The following is a 22132-nucleotide window of genomic DNA, read 5'->3' on the forward strand; positions in this document are numbered from 1 at the left end:
AAGGGGCTCAGGGGCTCATAAACAAAATATAGAATGAAAATTGAATGCAAGAGATTGTGGAAAATGAGATAAAATATAAATATAAGTAAATACGGTGCCGTTGAAGATGTGTAGTTTAAGTCCTCAAGTCCGTTTGTTAGCAAATCTAAGGGTCACAAGAAGAGCTATTGGGCCGTTTTGTGGGGTTACCTCCAAACTTCATGCAAGGAATCTTTCTTCTGTTCTTTGTGTTTCTTCAATACGGATAAAGAATGTTCGTTGTTATGGAACGGTTCTTGAAGGGAAGACAGTCAGGATTGGATGTGCTTCGGGTTTTTGGGGAGATTCAGCTTGTGCGGGTAAAACGATCCACCAAATTTCTTTTTAACTTCGTCTAACTTTTACTGGTTTCAATTCCGTGGCATGAAAATCTTGTCGATGATTATCCATACCTGTTTTGTTTTTCTTTCAGCTCCTCAGCTTGTTCGTGGAGGTAACGTGGATTACATAATGTTTGATTACCTCTCTGAAATCACCATGTCGCTGTTGACTGCAGCAAAACACAAATCACCTGTAAGAACCATAGTATTTTCTTGTTTGTTTTAATTAAACTAAACCTTAATTTAAAGTTAATTTAGTGTTGAAATACGTGTCAAGTTTCTCCTGTCTCTCCACACTTTGTCATTATTAACCAATATCGTAGGGACGATGAAGAATTACCACTGAGGAAGTAAAGGAACCCAGGTAGTGACCACCCTTGGTGCCTATAGCTATACCTTATACTTACCACCTCTAATTCATGACTCAATATAAAGCACCATTTAACATATCCATATGGAGAAGAGCACTATATAAATCATAAATCATAAAGCCATTTTTAATAGCTATGGCACAAGATTTGCTCTTCTATATGAGTCAAACAAAATAAAATTATAAAATCACTCATACAAAACTCAATTTTTAGGTACTTGGTTACACTCCAGATTTCATTGATGTAGCAATAACACCACTAATCAAAGAAATAAAAGAGAAAGGTACAGTACTAAACTAAAATGGACTAACCTTTGGCCTGGGGGGGGGGGGGGGGGTACACAACCAAGATTTAGGTAGGGGTGTTCTGCTGGGATTCCGAAAGGGGTACCCTGTTTATGACAAAAAAATGAGAAAATGAACATTAGAATTTCAAATGCTTTGAAAATATGCAAGTTACAGAAATAAAGCTTCACTCAAAGCTCAATATCACTCAAATTACTAAACTGGTCAAAAATCTAAAACCAATGACCAATTCTCAAATAAATTGCCTTTGGTTTAAGCTCCTGTTGAATTTTTTTCTGTCAAAATGTTACAAGAAATAATTTTTTGAAGTTGGAGAAGCAGGTTACAGTAATTCAAGGTCATTTGCTGTGCTCACCCAGGGGGGAGGGGGAATTTGAAGTCATAATAATGTTTTTGGTTGATTTACAGTAAATTTAAAGTAACCATTGGTCTTCCCTCAATAGGGATTCGTTTGATCAGCAATGCAGGAGGTGTCAACCCAGAAGCATGTGCTAGAGCTGTAAAGAAAGCAGCAAAGTCTCAAGGAGTTAATGTCAAGATTGCAGTGGTGTTGGGAGATGATATGATTAATAGAATAGATGAAGTGACCCAAGCTAATGTCAAAGAATTACAGTCAGGACAGGATTTTCCAGCTGGAGTTGTCAGCATGAATTCATATTTGGGGTAATTAATCTCTTAAGTCTCTTAACGACATGTATGATAGACAGTTCTGAAGAAGTAATCCATTTGAGGCACGGAACATTGGCATTACTTTGTGTCAGTGCTATGTGGGTTGGACCCACGACAGCAATAGAGAGAGAAAAAAGAGAGAAATCTCTTAAATTTAAGTTCCTGGGGCATGCCAAGACCATCTTCTACATTGATGTACATTCATGAACTATACTTTGCCTTTGATGTTATGGTACTTCTCTTTTGCATAAACTTGGGTCTCATTATTCAAAGAAGTTCTAGTTTAGCTAGTGCCAACCCCTAATTTCCCTTATTGACTATTTTAGCAGTTGACCAATAGCAGATATTAGGATTATTTTGAACATTGCCTTCAAACGATTGTTGCATTTGGGTCAGTTTCTATACTTTTCTCGTATTAACCCAAATGCCTCAATTTGAAACTAGTGTTTGCAGCCCGGGGGTACTCTTGCCTGTTTAGGGTAGGGATGTGCCGCTGAGCCCACTGCACCCTGACCCTGTTCCAGAGTAAAATCGCTGAAATTCATACCCTGTTCCAGAGTGAGATCGCTGAAAACCATACCCAGTTCCTGTATTGTGAAAATAGATACCCTGTTCTAGAGAGGAGAGAGCGGGATTTCATATACCCTGTCCCAGAGCGAGCGCGATTTTATATACCCTGTTCCAGAGTAAAATCACTGAAAACCATACCCTGTTTGGCGGCACGTACCCGTATAAGCGAATATAGGGGAGTACCCCCCCCCCCCCCCGGGGTTTGAAGGCAATAGAGAGTGTAACTCTAATAATTATCTGCTATTCCCATTCATCAGCTGAAATATGAATGTATATCACATGCTATGCAAATAGAAACATAAATCTTTTTTCTGTTTCTAAACAGTGCTATGCCTATTGCCAGAGCACTTGATCTTGGTGCTGATATAGTGATTACTGGTAGATGTGTGGACAGTGCACTAGCCTTAGGACCACTCATTCATGAGGTACTACTTGAGGTTCCTAGTAGACTATTCATTAGTTATTAGATTTGCACATAACTATCAGCTATGCATTGATGGGGTTTCAACTAAACTTTGTCTTTTGACTGTGACAAACAACAGAGATACTGTACCTGTAGGGTATATACTGTAGCATGGCCAATGAATGACTGGAAGTAGTTGACAGTAGATTAATTGCATTATTATTTATAGTCTCTCATATAGTTGATTAGCATCAATATTGCCCTACTATTTTCTTGAGGAAAATATTTGAAAGGAAATAAAACTTGCAAAGCATTCTGGTAGTGGTAGTAAATTGACGCCATTCATGCAAACATACCTTGTTGGTTGCCTATTATTGCATGGATAGATTGGGGTGAGGGAGCGGGAATAGACCTACCCTGAATTCGCTTGACTGGTTTCAAGTCAAGGTTGAACTTAATGAATAAAAGAATCAAGTTCAATCTCGACTTCAAACCATTGTTTCGTGGTCAGTCATGCGAATTGGGGATAGGTCTATTAATTAAAATCATTACCTTGTGATGAATCAGTGATCAATTTGTTTGACATTTTATCTCTAGTTTGGATGGCAGCCACATGACTATGATCTCTTGGCGGCTGGAAGGTAATTGAAGAGCTCTCAAATCAACCCTGACTAATTCAAACTGGTTCGAGTTGTGCTCCTGGGCCATACATGGACTGTATAGTGGCTGCCGGAGGCACCTTCACATGCTTTCAGTTCGACCCTATTGAGCTGCGCCACTTCTGTACTTTGTGTTGGTGATTGGCGATGACAATTTTTTAAAATCATTTTGATTACTACTCACATTCAATGTGTTCACATTATTTTAACAGTTAAATTGTTATTTGTATTTCCCCCAGCTTGGCAGGTCACTTGATTGAGTGTGGTGCTCAGTGTACTGGTGGCATATCTACTGACTGGCAAGTTGTTTCTGACTGGTATGTATCACTGACCATTTTCAACAGGCCCATCGTTAGGACCTTCAAAGGGGAGGTTCATTTTTCTACCACTCTTAGTTATGCCATTTCTTGAAAAACTAAAATAGCGCTATTAATTACCTGTATTTCGTACTTCTACAAACAAGGTGGAAGGGGGTTCATTTGAACCATTGAACCACCCTCTAGAGACAGGCCTGTTCAACACTTTATTTCTTTAATTAAAGACTCGCTCGATCAAGGTTAGCCTCATTTCAGTATCAGAATATTCACAAATATCAATGGTTAAGTAAATTTGCTGTAATAACCTTTAAAGGTTCTAATAATCACTGGTTAAAGTTTTTTTCTTGATATTCCAAGGGGAAGTATTACATTTTTGTGAACATATAATAGATAATGTCATAACAGATAGAGAATACAAGTATATGAATATGGCCAAACACTGCTGAAGCCTTTAAAAAAAATACAGGTCTAGAACGGGATTTTTCTGAGATTTTTCTTTAAAGTCTGTGATGTCCTTTACTCAACACCAAGTTTTAAAAATATCCAATGCAATTGTTATTCTTTGTTAACACCTTTCAGGGAGAATATAGGATATCCTATTGCAACTTGTTCAGCTGATGGTAGATGTATCATCAGCAAACCTCCTGGTACTGGTGGCTTGGTGTCACCAACTACTGTCGGAGAACAAGTAAGTTTTTTTTAAGAGTAGCACTTATGACACTGCTGTAAACGAACTAATGTTTTCCTTCTTCAGTTAATCTACGAGATAGGGGATCCAACACAATACATCCTACCTGATGTCATCTGCAATTTCTCACAAGTTACATTACAGTCCCTCATTGGTAAGTTGCAAACCCAAAAACATTTAGAATGAGACAAAGTTTAATTTAGGCAAGGTTAAAATCGAGACAATCCTGGCCAGCAGTTGTTCCATAAGTGGTAGCAATTGGGGATATGGTGACCTGGAAGGATTTGCAGGGCTGGATATACTGTATACATGTCATCCAACCGTTGGCCTTGTTTTGGCTGATAGTAGCAGTCTCAACATAGCAAATCATAGCAGATCTAGAATATTTGTCCCTTCCCCCTCCCCTCCCATGTCGTGTTAAGTAGCAGACAGGTCTAAATTCCACTGATTACTCAGTGTGATGGGTACCAGATGGTGGACTGTGGCAGGGTTACCATGGTGACCTTCTGGAGGGACTTTGACCTGCTAGGTCAGCCCCTCATGACCAGCCGTAAGCTCATCTATTGGAGATGCGCATGCTGTGATTCTCAATATTCTGCAAACTCGGACATTCTACCAGCAGTTGTCGTGAAATCGACTCTTTCTTGCCGCCAATCAGTCAGTACCTTTGATTTATTTTTATGAGTGGCACCAGCAAAAAAAAAAAACAATTTTACAATAAGTGGTTGGATATTTTGAGTTCACAGATTATTGAGAATCGCAGGAGGATGTGTTTTGCTCATGAGAGCAGGTGTTTGTTTAAAGGGAGAGAAGGGAAGGTAAAGATATATTATGCAGCCTCCATGTTGTTTTCCTCAAGCTTACGAAAGTCAAATTATGCTTGTGCACAGATTATAATAATGGGAATAATGGGATATGTACATGTTTTGATCCTCAATCTTATCCAAATGAAATCATACAATTATTGCTGCTCTACATGAAGCCCCTTTGTTTTTAATCGCAGGGTATGAAGGTGGTGGGGTACTTGTACAAGGTGCGCAAGGGGAGCCACCCACAGACATGTATAAGGTAACATGCATATATAGTATCAGAGGATAAAAATGACTCATTTTGGCGTAGTTACCATCCATCCCACAAGAAACTACTTAGAAATGAAAATGTACCTTTCATCTTTTCATCTTCTGGAAGAAAACTGCGAAAAGAAAAATCCTCTCCTCCATTTTCCTGGAGATATGTACTTCCTCCCCCTCCCCCTCCCCCTAACCCCTACCTTCATTTGATCACTAAAAATCTTCTGCTTCAACTCTGGGAAGAACTTCAACCAAAAGGCTTAGTAAGTAATCTAAAAAATGACTCATAGGCAAAAGAAGCTAAATCTATCTGTATTGGTTTAAAAACTTTTAGCTTTAACTTTTAAAAACTGTATTGCAGGTTTGTGCAACCTATGCTGATGGCTACAGGGCAACTGCTGTCTGTCCTGTAGGCGGTCCCTTTTCGTCACTCAAAGCGAAGAAAGTAGGCAAGACTATTATTAACAGGTATGGGAAGTACAGTACTGCAGTTTTAGACAGATTTCATGCAAGATACAACAGGCTGGAATATTTAGATCTGCAGTACTGGATAGACAGCATTTGTTTTCCTCGTCATTCTCGAATCATTCAGTCACTGAGCACAGGAACAAAGCATTTGATTATTTGAAAGACAGGCGTTGTTTTCTAATAAACAGGCATTTGTTATCATTTTAGGACCAGCCGCATGTTCAAAGAAATGGGACTTGAAGACTACACAAGAACACACGTCCAGGTGAAGAAATTGAGTCAGTGGAAACAGTCAGGGGGCGCAGTGCTGTAGTAAACATCCAAGGGGAAGGGGGGTGAAGTGCGTGTCTTTGTTGCGAAAACTACTGGCAAATGAACTGGAATTTATTGAATTATCCATGGATATTTCCAGTCAGTTGAAGTCTATTATCCTGACATAGGATAACAAACATTCTCAGGAAACATTTTTACTTTTCTTGTCAAAAAGCTAATTAATGTGTCAAAAAAAAAACATGGATTGGAAATCTGAATTTTAGGAGCGGCGTTCGCCTGACCTCGCCTTTCTCTTTTCACAATCACAGTTGAATAGACTGTTGAGAGGCAAGGAAGAGATTGATATCTGAGGCAGTTGTAAGGCGGGACATGGACTGTTTTGGGTGAATAAACTAGACTTGCTTGAAGGATGTGAACAGACGTTTATGATAATGACCAAGTTTTGTCTCTCCAGGTGCTTGGATCAGAAGAGACTTACGGGAGACACTCATTTCCGAGTGTCATGTCCGCTGTAAGTTTAATCGCTATGATAGTTTTACGAATGCAGTTTTGGAATGCAGTTGCTGTGGATTCTGTAATGCCCCTATAGACCATTTGCGTGTGACGTCGATCTCGGGGACAAAACAATGAAACAAATTTACATGAGAGAAATGTTTTCAAATCTCAACAGAAGAAAACGTGATATTGTTTTGTTCCCCGGATAGGTAATCAGTGCAAGGGGTCTATTCACAGGGGAAATTTCCCTGCTATTGTCCGACACCTGGCCATGACCCAGTTGGTTGAGCATCGGACTGTTCTGCGAGAGATCGCGGGTGTAATTCCCTAGATGGACCACAGTGGCGGATCCAGGGGAGGGATGCAGGGGGTGCGCACCCCTCCCTGGTTCGACCAATACAAAATAATGTTTTTTCCCTTTGATTCTAAGGGGCACACCCCTCCCTGGGTTAACTATGTGCGCTGTACCTCTTCCTGAACAAATTCCTGGATCCGCCCCTGGACCAACTTGCAACGCCGGCTCAGTGACGCTAAAGACCCACTTGAGTTTGCACCCAGAAATGAACTGTTTTTCCTAATTTTCAGGGTCCCAGAGAGGCAGTTCTGTGGCTAGCAGTGCATCACCAACAAAAACATGCTTTAAACATTTTTGCTCGAGAAATCGCCTCAGCTGGCACGAGTATGGGTAGGTCTCCACACTCCAGACCCTCCCTTCACGATGCAACGGTTTTTTAAATACACATGACTGCGTATACTAGATAACAGAGATTACAGTAAACACAGTGAATATATTAGATAACAGTGATAGCAGTGATATCTACAGGGAATAACAGGATATTACTGTAAACAGTGTGATATATGGATACATGTGTATTCAAGCACATGCATTTGGCGTAAGTTTAACATGAAACAATAGAGAGTTTAAGATTCTCGTTTACGGCAAACGTGAAACGTCAGTTAGTTGACCATTAAAAAATTCTTTAAAATTAGTGAAAAGGAATCACAAAAATCTCCAAGTAGTAGATAAACAAAATAATACTTGTCTTTGTCGACTAGGTTTGTAAAAGGTAAAGTGAAATGTAAGGAAACGATGAAAACGTGGTCACGTTTGCCGTTTGCGGGAAGGAAAAACGGGAATCTTAATCTGCCTAATAACCAAGTGAAAGACCTACAATAAAAGTCAATCCATTGAGGAAAATTGAAATTGCGCTCAAAATCTCGGAGCCAATGACAACGATTTTGTAAAAGTGCATCATAAGAACTCTTTGAACAAATTGTTTTCATTTATCCAGGGCACAACTATAGAACTTTCAGCTTTGTAATTTTTTTATTTTAATGACTGATTAAGGGTACTCTTTTTCTTTTTCCAGCTCCTGGCTTTACCACTATTGTCGGAGGCCGACCAAAAGCGTAAGAATCTTTTACTCCCTAACTATTGGTATAATGATTTGATAAATAGGCTAGAAAACTCACTGCGTGTTGTTATAATAAATTCTACCCAGAATTCGTAGGGCACAAAACCTATAAATACTGGTCGCATCTGAGTGTTTAAACAATGCGGTACCCTACAGATTGTTATATGACCACGTGCCGATCGGTAACCATATCGCATGCTCATACCTGAACCTAGCCTGTGGCGGATTTAGGGGGGATTAATTGGGTGCAAATGAACCCCCCCCCCCCCCCCTACTGGCTGGTACCTTGAATTTTTTGTATTTATTTAAAAAACCTTCGCCCACAATAATAGGGCCTGGACTGGTGGATAGGTTATCCTTATCAGGAGCGCCCCTAGGCCAGTGATGTGCCTCATGGGAAAAATGATGATGCAAGACAACGTTATTGTTGTGCCGAGATTTGCAAAAATGAACCCCCCCTCTTAAAGTCCTGGATCCGCCACTGTGAACAATAGAATCTCGTTTTCTTGACAGGAAAGACATTTTTTCCCATGTAAAATAACCGTGTAATCCTTCTATACGAAGAGGTGGGTTGGGGCTCATTCCCATGGGAAGTTGGCCCTGAATACACTTCTGTATTGTTGTTTCTATGTCATTCAACATGGCTGCAGTGATCGTACTAATTGCATTGTTGATGTGGACTTGCTCCAAGTCTCGCTCGCTAATTTTTTCCGTTGCAAACTATTCAAATAGTGCACGAGAATTTCGAGCGAGACTTGTATAACTTTGCAAGTCTCACTGTAGACTTGGAAAAAGTCTAATGTTGATGTAACACACGTTTCCATCTCGTCTCAATAACAGGTCTCCACTTCTCCGACTTTTCTCTTTCCTGTACCCCAAAAGCAAATTCAAGGTAAAAGAAATAGCATTCATTAATGTCGTCTCAACCTAAACAAGTTAAATAATATGAGTTTTGCTTCTGTCTTATTTTTCTTCAGACTGAAATTTATATGGATGACGAACTTGTAGAAGCCTTGGATTACGTTGTGCCTTCTAAAGTAACTAAACTAACAGAAGCGAGTGTTCCGAGAACTCAAGTCGTTCCTGCCAGGATAAGTACGTGAAAACACGTAATCTTTACACGTGATGTCAACAGTGACATGTTGGTCGTATGGTAAAGAGCAGAGTGACAAAACCATTTTTGTTTCATCAGTTTTAGGCTGTTTTACAGTATCGACAAAGTGTGAAATAATAATGTTAAACTTTGCTTCATTGCATAGTGCCCTCGGTGCATTTTCAATTTTATAATAAAAACAATTCAATATATTATCTATTGTCATCGAAATAATCTTTTCTGTGTTTGCGTGACATGCTCTTCTTCTTTTTCTCTTTTTCAGGAATGCCCAAAGGCCGCTGCACTTTTCCACTGAGCTCGCTGGCTGTAACAAGAAGTGGTGATAAAGGCAACAGTGTTAACATAGGTAATTATTAAAGAATAACTTTCATAGCTAAACAATATAGTAATTTTGTGTGTTGAAGAAGCATTTTACAATGTGAAATACATTTATCCATTTATTCACCGATTTTCAATATACTTACACATTCATCCATCCAATCAATCATCTGTCTATCTATCCAAAATCCGCCCATCCGTCCTTCCATTCGTCATTCACCATTTTAGCCCCATTCTGCCAAGTATAGTAATCCATTTATTTATGTATCTTATTTACTTATCTATTCGTATATTCATGTATTTATCGTTGTCGTTTATTAGGAGTGATAGCTCGACACCCTTCTTACGTACCATTTTTACGAAGAGCACTCACAGAGGAGGCTGTAGAAGAGTACTTTATTCATCTATTTGATGGCAAACCAAGCGATGGAAAGTGTCGTGTCAAGAGGTATTCAGATCTTTCATAATGCTTACTTGCCCCTTTTTTTTCCGACTGGTCACAATAGCTTATACCTAATAAACAATTCTTCCTCGCGTACCCCTAACTATAGCTGTGTCCATCTAGGTCTTGAAAATCGATCAATGATAATTCTGACTATAGATTGAAGTGGAATTTCTCTAAGGATTTCGGAGTACCACAGGGTTCTGTTTGGGGCCACTAACCAAACAATTTGCTATAGATTATTCTGACTATAGATTGAAGCGGGGTTTCTATGAGTATTTCGGAGTACCACAGGGTTCTGATTGGGACCACTAATTGCTATTCTTCGTTTTCGAATCTAATAAGTACCCTAAGTACCTCCGCACTCAGTGTTGCCAAAATCCCTTTTCCATTTGTTCTCGGAGACGCGGTGAGCTTCGTTCACGATCAATACAGTTAGCAGTGATACCTCAATACAAAGCTCAATTTTGGGAACACCCTTTTTTTTTCTTTTTTCTTTCTTTGAAATCGCTAGCGTTTAAGCATCGGTGCATTCCAATTTCCTCAGACTTATCTTACCTCAAGTTCAATATTGGGACCATTTAATGTTTTTTTTTTTTTGTACTGCAATGTTTCAAATATCAGCCTTTTAATTTCGTTGCTTGAGCCTCATTTTAGGAGTACCTCAAGTTCGATATTGGGACCACTATTTTAAATATTTTTTCATTTCAGGTACGAACTTCCAGGCATCAATGCCTTTAACTTTGTATTAGACGATGCACTTGGTGGTGGAGGAGTGACTTCATTGAGAAGTGATCCTCAAGTAAGTTCAGCTGACTTAATTAAATATTTGGATTTGATAATGATAAATGTCTCCTATCCCGCCAACTGAAATTTTTATTGGTTTTTTTCTTAGGGAAAGGCCCTGGGACAAATGCTGTTGGATTTCAAGATCAAAAATGTACCAGACATTCTTCCATCTATTATAGAACCAACTTTATAATGTAATGATTTCACTAAAGCAAAGCTTAAACTATTGAAACGAAACTCTCAAAACACCTCTTTTTCTCGTGTTTCCTTATGTTTTTCTCAACCTTAACAATTGCCAATCGTAAAAACCCAACTTAAAAGAATTTTTTAGGGTCAGCACTCTATGTTTGGAACAAGTCTTTTGTTTTCAGGAAATATAAGAGTTAGACCTAGAAGTAGGATTAGTAGGTTATGGCTTTGGACCAAGTCCATCCCAGGAAAGTACCTACCACTATGATGAAACGTTAAGTATATCTTTTCCACCAACAAGAACGGTAATTTACTTTTATTAAAACTGACAAAAATGAGGATTCTCATTATTCCTTGCGATTGTAAGTCTCCAGGTGGAGTGTTTTTTTATTAACCCTTGAAACAAAGTGTACTAATTAGAGTGTAATAGTCGAAAAGATACAATAGAAAACAATAGAATTAGAGTGTGATAAAGCATTATACGCTAAAGTGTATTTCACGGGTTTATGAAAACCACTCCATGTTATTACTATAGATATAGTAACCCTTTAATCTCTATACTAAAGTTCATTGAACAAGAAGAGAAGTTCAAGGTTTGATAGCCAAGACAGCATCAAGACTGTTGGTGTGTGTGTACTTCCATTGGACATCCTTAAAACCATGTTTCTCCAACAGCTGCTTGTACTCCAGACCAGACCTCTCACGTCCGCCACAAATGGTCAACATAAACAAGGAGTTCAACTGGACGTTCAGTGGACCTGATTTATCATCAAACATGAGAACTTCTCCAATTAAAATGCCCCCACCTGTGGAAAAACGAAGGCAGTTATTTTACAAAGTGAAATCAAACTTCTGGGGGTATAGTCAGGGGAGGAAAGGAGAGAGAATGTTTTGAGCTATCATCTGAAATGCGCTAAACCTCTTCATTTAATATACAAATTTTAACTGGTTCATCATCATTATACTCAACGTTTCCACAATGTTTATTGTAAATTTGTTGTCTCTCAATGGCTAGTGTTTAGTATTACAAGTAAATCAAATACACTCGAAAGCCTGGGGTGAAGTCACAGTCAGTAACATAATAGAAGCATAAACCTTTAAAACCTTAGAACGCAACAATCAAATGAGGAAATATTTCGCTATTCAGCTATTCACTTTGTAGAATCAATACTGAAAAAATCATATCAGAAGCTAGGTGCACTTGCCGTGAGAGCTCTGTTGCTTTCTGGTTGATCGAGGGGCGTGCACTATAAGAGCTATCATCATCACGCACGAGCGTTTTAAACCGTATGCGAAATAACGGCTAGTATCACTAGTATTCTAATTTATTATTTTATAAAAGTGCGGTGCTTATAAAACACTTATGAACTGGTAGCTCTCACAAACAATTCACTTTTTATGTTCTGCCAATCCCTGCGTGCTTTGTGCAGAAGGGGCGTCGTTTTTTTATTTATTTCTTTCTTTTTCTTTCAAAATTAAAATTATTACCTGAAGGAAGACTTTTAAATATACTTGACAACAGAACGTCGATTTTGTCTTCTTTCCAGTCGTGAAGAATATGCGTCAACACGTACAGGTCAGCGGCTGGTAGTGTGGGCCCAAAGAAGTCTCCTGTCACAAAACCCACATTGTTTTGGTTTGGACACTCTTCCATGGAGGGTTTAAAGTGTGGAGACTTCTCAACCACCTCAGGCAATTCGAGCACCGTGACCTTCATGTTGGGATAGAGCATGGAAGTGATGTAGGCAACGTCACCAGTGCCTCCTATAAAAAGAATATTAAAGATACATGAATATGATTTATTTATTACAAGGGATTTTATTGTTCTACCATCTAACTACAGGCAGCCCAAGCTTTATTGTGGACGTTGGTCACTTGAGGTGAAAATAGAAACGAGCTATTGTGAAGGGTCTGGATACTACTAAAACCAGACGTCCTTTGAACTGTGAATAAAATTAGCCGACGTCACGTTCCCACGCTTCAGGCGCGACGCTGGCATAAGAGTGATCACGTGATGTACAAACTTTATCTTCGCGCTCTTAGACTTGTAGCCAACGGCTTCGAAAAATGTTGAGTAAGAGTAAGGCCAATTTAGCCACTAACGTTGTAGTTTCTTCCAATTTCAGAAAGATTTCCAGCAAAAAATCCAGAAACGTAATCTCCTCCTTGCTTCACTACAGAGTCGATGATATTACTTCTTATATCTTCGCTTAGTGCTTTCCCATTGGTAAAATTTCGGCCTTTCTTACTCAACATTGAACTGAACTGCTCAGCGTACATACGTCTATTGCTTTCACTTACCTCCCAAATCACACATTTTCTGGAAGCGATTCAAGTTAAATGCAGTCAAGAAGGATGGTGCAGCAGCCTTGACGTATCCTCTCATACCCTCACAAAATGGCATCAGTTCATCTTTGTTTTCACCACCGCAAATATTTTGGAAAACGTCATTGGATACTGTATTGAAAGCTCGCTTCCATTGGCTGGTTCCTTCACGGACAGCATAAGTGCTATAATCTGCTGTTCTCTTTGTCACATCTCTTTCAGTGAACACGAAATGATTGAAACGCGAAGGGTGAGACTTGGTCATAAACTGGCCCAACGGTGTGTTGGAATAGACAGGTTCGTCTGTAGCACCAGTCTGTTTTACCAACAGTTCCATGCTGACCAAAATATCCAGTAGTCTACTGGTAGCATCTTGGTTGGTGGAGAGCTGTTCTGCTATCTTGCTGGCAGACTGTGGCACTCCAGCAGTATGAAGAACATCAAAGATTCCCAGCTCACAAGCAGTGAATAAACTCTGAGATACACCAAACGCATACAGGTAGGTAAAGAGCTTTTGGGGCACTGGGCCCATACTGGAGCTATCATTGACAGGCTTTGAAGATGCCATTTCAATCTCAAAGAATCACTTTATGCCTGACCATGTGTCTCCACCGTTATATATGTTTTTATGTACGTGTTGAACCAATGCTAGACATCTTGACCTTGGAGTGATGTCCATTCCCTAGTATCGCCGGTTTCTTTGTTTAACGGTTCTGCATGAATTGCTGGCTTTCACTCAGCTGATAAAAGTTTTGGAGTCTCGTTATCTGCTCCACATGGTTGTCAAATACTGACCCACCATGTGCTGTCAGCCAGAAGGAATTCTATCGAAAACTTGCGACATTCAGTTGATGAACATTCCGCGCGAGACAGAAAATGAAGTCAAGTGAAGGCCAGCAATATGGATACCGACACTAGATAAAACGTTTGCGCATGCGTGCATTTCAGCACGTTTTCTCAGAATTTTGAGTTTGGGAGAGAAAACAAATGTTTGTTTTCTCCAAGGATACAAAAACTTTCGCGAGTATACTTTTGGCAGACCACGATATTGTATTAAATAACACAATATGAAAGAATTAGCCTTTAGTTTCAAGAATGGACACTAAGTTTTGGCATTTTGTGAAGTCCAATTTATCAGGCATGTTTGAAAGTCCAATTTACATATGATTTGACTAATTTGCATAAGGGTTAAGAGCATGCGCAGACGTTTTTCACTCGTGTCATGGATACCATCTTATTCCCAAGAGAATGACGCGTGTTCTGAACTATACGCGCAAAATAGGTAGGTAAAGAGCTTCTGGCACTGAGCCCATGCTGGAACCATTATAGACAGGCTTTGAAGATGCCATTTCATTATACCTCTTCACCTTCGTATGTTCCCTGCTAGCAGAGCCTATTTTCCTTTTGTTTTGGTTGAGAGAGAAAAATAGACTCTGCCGATGTAGGGCGTTATTTCTGTCGCGCATGCTTGGCGTAACTTAGCAACGCTGTCATGATTTTGACAGTCGCTCTCGTCAAACAATGTTTGGCGCCACGGTGTCTTACATTTGCTCATGCGCACTACATGTAATCGGTTAAAAACCGGTTTTAAAACTGGTTTTGTTCGTCCACAATCGTGGACGGCGGTGTATCAAAGGAAACGCTCTACATCGGCAGAGTCTCCTTCCTCCCCGCCTGAAAGAAGGGAGAGAAAGAGAAGAGAGACTCTGCTAGCAGGGAACTTCGTATGCAAATTGCCCACGATTTCAGAATACATGACATTCCCCTGAGAATTGTTCTTTTGTGACGAACATCTTAAAATATTTACAAATTAAATAATCACATGGTCTGAAATGGGACAACAAACAGCGAGGGTAAAGATGTCTGTCTCAGGTCCGAACAAGCAAAAGTTGCAATTAAAAAAAAGAATCACTTGAAGATTGGTTTTCACTTGTGACGGAGTCATTAAATACTTTCCCCTCTAACGTTCTCACGTGTCCCCCTCGTTATAAGAATTCTATTTTTATGTACGTTGTGAACCAATAATAGACCGGCTCTTCACCTTGAGGTGATGTCCCTACACGTCTCATTCCCTAGAGTAAAATTTTTTTGTTTAACGGTTCTGCATGATATGGATACCACTTTAACAAAGAATCTTATCCCCAAGAGAATGACACGTGTTCTGAACTGGTGAGAAAGCAATATATATACGCAAAATAAAGACGTCTATTTCGACGAGACTGAAAGGACGTCATTGAATTGAATTGTTTTGGCACAAATTCTATTTTTAACGCCTCTAATGACAGGCGAAGTTAGGACAGGTGTTTGCTGTTTTCTGATTCCTACCTCGAAAAACTGCAAATGTAGAATAGCAAACAAAATACGATTATAATAGCAAAGAGATTAAGGATATTCTACATCGTGTCCGAAATTGTGTGTTGATGTAAATTATAACAAATATCGTCCTCAAAGCTGCTGCGCGTTGAAATACTGACCTGTGGCTATCCTGAGTAACTGTCTTTTTTGTTTAGACTTTTTCCTACAGGGGATTTCCAGAATTAACTTACAAAATATAAATGTTCATATATGAATCAGATAATTCATACAGAAAACATCCATTATCGAGCACTCGTGAAATCAATAACCCTCAATCACTTATATAGATTAGAATGCATTGAACAGGAAGAGAAGTTCAAGGTTTGATAGCCAAGACAGCATCAAGACTGTTGGCGTGTGTGTACTTCCATTGGACATCCTTAAAACCATGTTTCTCCAACAGCTGCTTGTACTCCAGTCCAGACCTCTCTTGTCCATCACAAATGGCCAACATATACAAGGAGTACAACTGGACGTTCAATGGACCTGATTTATCATCAAACATGAGAACTTCTCCAATTAAAATGCCCCCACCTGTGGAAAAACGAAGGCAGTTATTTTACAAAGTGAAATCAAACTTCTGGGGGTATAGTCAGGGGAGGAAAGGAGAGAGAATGTTTTGAGCTATCATCTGAAATACGCTAAACCCCTCCATTTAATATACAAATTGTAACTGGTTCATCATCATTATACTCAACGTTTCCACAATGTTTATTGTAAATTTGTTGTCTCTCAATGGCTAGTGTTTAGTATTACAAGTAAATCAAATACACTCGAAAGCCTGGGGTGAAGTCACAGTCAGTAACATAATAGAAGCATAAACCTTTAAAACTTTAAAACGCAACAATCAAATGAGGAAATACTTCGCTATTCAGCTATTCACTTTATGTAGAATTAATACTGAAACTATCACATAAGAAGTTAGGTGCACTTGAAAGTTCTCTTGCTTTCTGGTTGATCGAGGGGCGTGCACTATAAGAGCTATAATCATCACGCACGAGCGTTTTAAACCGTATGCGAAATAACGAATAGTAATCTAATTTATTATTTTATAAAAGTGCGGTGCTTATAAAACACTTATGAACTGGTAGCTCTCACAAATAATTAACTTTTTATGTTCTGCCAATCCCTGCGTGCTTTGTGCAGGGGCGTCGTTTTTTTATTTCTTTTTTTCTTTTTCTTTCAAAATTAAAATTATTACCTGAAGGTAGACTTTTAAATATACTTGACAACAGAACGTCGATTTTGTCTTCTTTCCAGTCGTGAAGAATATGCGTCAACACGTACAGGTCAGCGGCTGGTAGTGTGGGCCCAAAGAAGTCTCCTGTCACAAAACTCACATTGTTTTGGTTTGGACACTCTTCCATGGAGGGTTTAAAGTGTGGAGACTTCTCAACCACCTCAGGCAATTCGAGCACCGTGACCTTCATGTTGGGATAGAGCATGGAAGTGATGTAGGCAACGTCACCAGTGCCTCCTATAAAAAGAATATTAAAGATACATGAATATGATTTATTTATTACAAGGGATTTTATTGTTCTACCATCTAACTACAGGCAGCCCAAGCTTTATTGTGGACGTTGGTCACTTGAGGTGCAAATAGAAAAGAGCCATTGTGAAGGGTCTGAATATGCAAATGTGTCACTCACTGCTCACTTATTTGTTAGCTAATCGATAAATCTGCTTACGGACGAAGCTTAAACCACGAAGTTTATATCCAATAAAGGCTTAAAAAACTATCTATATCAGGAGCTGGAATTTCACTGTTAGATGTGGGATAATGTGTCTAGCACTGATCATGCTTACACCCGCACATAGCTTTACATCTGGTTATTTATATCAAAAGGATAAAGGAATGATGCAGCCTAAACTAGAGTTTTCGAACAGTCAAATCTTTATTTATTTAATAGAAAAGCCGTCTATCACAAAAAATGTGAAGTTCTGAAAAGTCGATTTATTACAGGGTTTGCTTCAAAACTCAATGAAACTCTATGAAATAACAAAGAACTAAACAAGCTAGTACGAATTGGAAGCAAAATATTAGGTGACTAATCCAGCTAACCACTAAAATTGAGCATTTTAATCGAGCTATCAAATTACTTTGATGTTTAAGTCAACAAAATGCACAAAGAGGGCACAAAGCTAATGGTTTTCACGAGTTCCTAAAAGGTAGCCTGCGTTCAGCCGGTATGCTCATGTTAGCCAAAGGCTGTTTGATTTGTATTTACTGAAAGTATTGCTGGGTAACTGAAGCGCCACCGCTCAGCGTACATACGTCTATTGCTTTCACTTACCTCCCAAATCACACATTTTCTGGAAGCGATTCAAGTTAAATGCAGTCAAGAAGGATGGTGCAGCAGCCTTGACGTATCCTCTCATACCCTCACAAAATGGCATCAGTTCATCTTTGTTTTCACCACCGCAAATATTTTGGAAAATTTCATTGGATACTGTATTGAAAGCTCGCTTCCATTGGCTGGTTCCTTCACGGACAGCATAAGTGCTATAATCTGCTGTTCTCTTTATCACATCTCTTCCAAACAACACGAAATGATTGAAACGCGAAGGGTGAGACTTGGTCATAAACTGGCCCAACGGTGTGTTGGAATAGACAGGTTCGTCTGTAGCACCAGTCTGTTTTACCAACAGTTCCATGCTGACCAAAATATCCAGTAGTCTACTGGTAGCATCTTGGTTAGTGGAGAGCTGTTCTGCTATCTTGCTGGCAGACTGTGGCACTCCAGCAGTATGAAGAACATCAAAGATTCCCAGCTCACAAGCCGTGAATAAACTCTGAGATACACCAAACGCATACAGGTAGGTAAAGAGCTTTTGGGGCACTGGGCCCATGCTGGAGCTATCATTGACAGGCTTTGAAGATGCCATTTCAATCTCAAAGAATCACTTATGCCAGTCCGCGTGTCTCCTTCGTTATATATACACCTATTTCGAAAATCGTTGTCGCACCAAGAAGCCTCAAGTAACGAGCCAAGGCTCCAGAGAACGTCGGTACTCTTAATTATAATTGATTTATTTATGGTTCATGCAAGTGGCTATAGCTCTCCACTAATGATCATCTCAAGCAGCCTTGCTTGGAACAAGTTGTGAAGTCAATAAATGAAAATGCACCATAAATAAACTAATTACAGCTAAAAGTACCGGCATTCTCTGCGGTCTTGGCTTGTTGCTTGAGGCTTTTGGTTCAGCCAATATTTACTTAAGACTGATTACCAACGACACCACGAAGGTGTTGAAAAGAATAACCTTAAAACTTATTTTGTCAACATGAATCAAAATGAAGGCCGTAGAAAACACAAAAACAGTCCAAGGGCACTAGGACACCGAATGTTGTTGGATTTCTATAGTTTTTTTTCCTTTCGATTATTTGAATTAAATTAAACGTATATATTTGTTTACTTATTTTGTGTCCGTGTTCCTTCGCTGTTATAATGCAGACGTTTTCTTCCAAAGGTCAAACGGTTTGAATAGCCGATGAGCGTTACTTCTTTAACGGCTGTTCCGTACTTGACTCTGTTTGTACTAACAACAACAACGCGACCGCGCGATGCTCCTTACGTCAGTAATATTCAAACGTTGAAATTTTTCAGCTGGATGCAATGCTAACCGAAATTCGTGCTGTTGTTCTGCTGTTTGGCAAGTTTAGCTCATTCTAAACTATTAAGTAGCTAAGAAATCACATTGATGATATATATACTTTAATTCAACTATGGGGAATTATTTTCAGAGAACCTATATAAAATTGAGTACCAAGACAAGAGCAAAAAGAGGGGAAATACCACGCCGAAATCGCTTGTTGGAGTTGTTGGCTGTTTGACTTCAGCTGGTTGACAGCTCTTGTCCTGGAGCAAGCGATAGCGATAGCTCTAATCAATACTTATTCTCTACTCAGTTCAAAGTCCAGAGAATACAAACAAATCATGACGCCAGATCCCAAAATTTAAATGTACCATCATCATCATCATCATAAAATAAAATTTTAGTCAAAGTTATAATTAGTCAAAATAGAAATAAGCCCTAAAATCCAATGCTCAGGGCCGTAACCAGAACTTTTACAGGGAGGGTGCACATCGAATAAAATCGGACCACAGGCAATAATTTGCAGAACCAAAAAGAAAAACAAGGTAACCAAAAGAAAGCAGAACCAAAAAAAAAAAAAAAAAAAAAAAAAAAGAAGACGGATGAGCGGACCTTAAGCTTTTATGGCGGGGTGCACGTGCACCCTGTGCTCCCCCGCCCCCTGGTTATGGCCCTGATGCTGTACTGAGTCATAAATCACTTATAGATTAGAATGCATTGAACAAGAAGATAAGTTCAAGGTTTGATAGCCAAGACAGCATCAAGACTGTTGGTGTGGGTGTACTTCCATTGGACATCCTTAAAACCATGTTTCTCCAACAGCTGCTTGTACTCCAGTCCAGACCTCTCACGTCCATCAAATGCCAAAAGCATGACCAGAGACATGTACTGACTGTATAATGGACCTAACTTGTCATCGTAAAGAAGGACTTCTCCAATCAAAACACCTCCACCTGAAAGAAATACATCATCATGAATATCAACAACTGTTATCTCCTGTACATGCTGTATGAAAGATAGTTCAGTTAGAACGATAAAATTGAATGACTTGAACTTTAAAACCACTTCAGACGATGAGTGTGAACATCAGGATGAGAAAAATCTTTGGGAATACTGGGAATAGTATATATCAAAATACATCTTACTGTGTTCATACTTCAGACCGAGTTTCGTTTTGCAGATGGGGAGGAACGAGTTACTTCACGTACACGCTACGACATGCTGTAATATTGATATGGCTTTTCATTGTCAAGCAAACATCCAATCATATGACGATGCTATCAGTAAGATACAGTACAACTCATGCCAAACTTGACAGGTCTACTCAATTTTTGCATTATGTAATATTTTAACCAGCTGTGAGCGATCAAATGCTCATAAAAACATGAGCCAATCTGCAAATAAAACATGTACACGACAACGGAAAAAGATTTACCTGATGGGAGGTTGGCAAATATATTTGCCAACAGAGTGTCCACCTTGTCATCAGTAAACAAATGTAGAATATGAGTCAACACGTATAGGTCAGCGGCTGGTAGAGTGGGCTCAAAGAAGTCTCCCGCCACAAAAGTGACATTGTGTTGGTTTGGACACTCGTGGATGGAAGGTCTAAAGTGTGGTGCATTCTGTACGACTGATGGTAAATCGAGCACCGTGATCTTCATGTTAGGGTAGGCCATACAAGCAGCGTAGGCAACGTTACCAGTACCTCCTGTTGTGATGTTCAAATATAAATCAAACATTTACTAGAGACGAGCATGGGTGGGGCACCATGACTAGCTTGTTTTAAGCCTGTTTTGCTGGGAAACGTTATCAGTTGTATTGGGGATAGGAAAATAGAAAAGGAAAAGTATTTCCCTTATCGTTACCCCTCCCAGCCCTCACCCTAATGCATTATTCTATGGCAGCATGGACCGAATTTGATACCCTTCGTCTAAAAAGTGATTTAAAACAGATTTATAGAAAAAATATCTTGGATATTTTTGCTCACCTCCCAAGTCGCACATTCGCTGAAAACGACTCAAATCAAATGAAGACATGAAAATTGGGGCAAATAACTTGACTTTTCCCCGCATGCCTTGGAAGAACGGGAGAAGTACCTCTTGGTTCGACCATAGATTCTTATCGACATCCTTGGTAGCTGTATTAAAGGTACGATGCCACTGGCTGGTTCCTTTTCGCGAACAGCAAAGCTGAGGTTATTCATTTGACGTAGGTTTACGTCCTTAACAAACGTCACATATTCATGGAAACAGGACGGGTTGTCCTTTGCGAGTAAGTTTCCCAAAGCTGTGTTAGAGTAGACGTGCTCGCTTGTGGAACTAGTCTGTCTTCCCAACAGTTCCAGGCTGACCAAAACATCCAGTAGTCTACTGGTGGCATCTTGGTTGGTAGAGAGCTGTTCTGCTATCTTGCTGGCAGACTGTGGTACTCCAGCAGTATGAAGAACATCAAAGATTCCCAGCTCACAAGCCGTGAATAAACTCTGAGATGCACAAAATCCGTGAAGAATTTCGATAACTTTGTGTGGCAACGAAGGTAGGTCACCAACAGATGACATTACCACTGGGGCTTTTTGAAGTGTCTCTTCTTGGCTCTCTTCGATTCTTGAATTCTTGGACCAGGTAAACAAGTACGTTTCGATCAGCGCAGCGGCTGAATTGAAACAGTATTAATATATATGTCGTATGTGTGAACAGAAGGGAATTTTGCATCACCTAAATTACATGATAAAAGGTCATATTTGGCATTTATCATCAAAACATTCTATTCGTTGAGAACATTCTTGCAATTCCCATGTACAAGCATTATTTTTTAGCTATTTTTTTTCTTCTCTGATGTCACAATCGAGCATTCAAGGTCCAGTGCTAGCTCGTGCGAATGGTTATCATGTTTAAAACGAACCCTCGTGATTGACAATAGACCACGCCGTCTCATTCCC

The 22132-nt window shown here is 39.5% G+C and overlaps 4 protein-coding genes across 4 annotated transcripts; 1 reads left to right on the forward strand and 3 right to left on the reverse strand.

The window, feature by feature from the left end:
- The first annotated feature begins 14 nt into the window (after positions 1–14).
- On the forward strand, positions 15–11252 carry LOC116291504 (uncharacterized). The gene is made up of 21 exons (XM_031698675.1): positions 15–338; positions 452–552; positions 944–1013; positions 1479–1698; positions 2600–2699; positions 3275–3318; positions 3576–3653; positions 4233–4341; positions 4408–4495; positions 5345–5409; positions 5773–5879; positions 6087–6144; positions 6607–6663; positions 7233–7332; positions 8018–8057; positions 8903–8954; positions 9040–9157; positions 9439–9522; positions 9816–9942; positions 10648–10738; positions 10832–11252. Exons 1-21 carry the CDS (start codon positions 107–109, stop codon positions 10916–10918), a joined length of 2028 nt encoding a protein of 675 aa, XP_031554535.1. The 5' UTR covers positions 15–106; the 3' UTR covers positions 10919–11252.
- Positions 11216–14091, reverse strand: LOC148905964 (acetylserotonin O-methyltransferase-like). The gene is made up of 3 exons (XM_089038793.1): positions 13216–14091; positions 12403–12678; positions 11216–11720 (listed from the first exon to the last, which is right to left on the reverse strand). Exons 1-3 carry the CDS (start codon positions 13805–13807, stop codon positions 11503–11505), a joined length of 1086 nt encoding a protein of 361 aa, XP_088894919.1. The 5' UTR covers positions 13808–14091; the 3' UTR covers positions 11216–11502.
- A 1337-nt stretch (positions 14092–15428) lies between these two features.
- Positions 15429–18727, reverse strand: LOC116291505 (acetylserotonin O-methyltransferase). The gene is made up of 3 exons (XM_089038794.1): positions 17889–18727; positions 16796–17071; positions 15429–16128 (listed from the first exon to the last, which is right to left on the reverse strand). Exons 1-3 carry the CDS (start codon positions 18478–18480, stop codon positions 15911–15913), a joined length of 1086 nt encoding a protein of 361 aa, XP_088894920.1. The 5' UTR covers positions 18481–18727; the 3' UTR covers positions 15429–15910.
- A 1039-nt stretch (positions 18728–19766) lies between these two features.
- LOC116291521 (acetylserotonin O-methyltransferase-like) lies at positions 19767–21751 on the reverse strand. The gene is made up of 4 exons (XM_031698694.2): positions 21545–21751; positions 21182–21383; positions 20627–20902; positions 19767–20144 (listed from the first exon to the last, which is right to left on the reverse strand). Exons 1-4 carry the CDS (start codon positions 21749–21751, stop codon positions 19927–19929), a joined length of 903 nt encoding a protein of 300 aa, XP_031554554.2. The 3' UTR covers positions 19767–19926.
- Between the last annotated feature and the right edge of the window lie 381 nt (positions 21752–22132).

This window comes from Actinia tenebrosa, unplaced genomic scaffold, assembly GCF_029948245.1.
Source record: "Actinia tenebrosa isolate PJP-AT-01 unplaced genomic scaffold, QUT_ActTen_1.0 PGA_scaffold6__47_contigs__length_16458017, whole genome shotgun sequence".
NCBI classification, from domain to species: Eukaryota; Metazoa; Cnidaria; class Anthozoa; order Actiniaria; family Actiniidae; genus Actinia; species Actinia tenebrosa.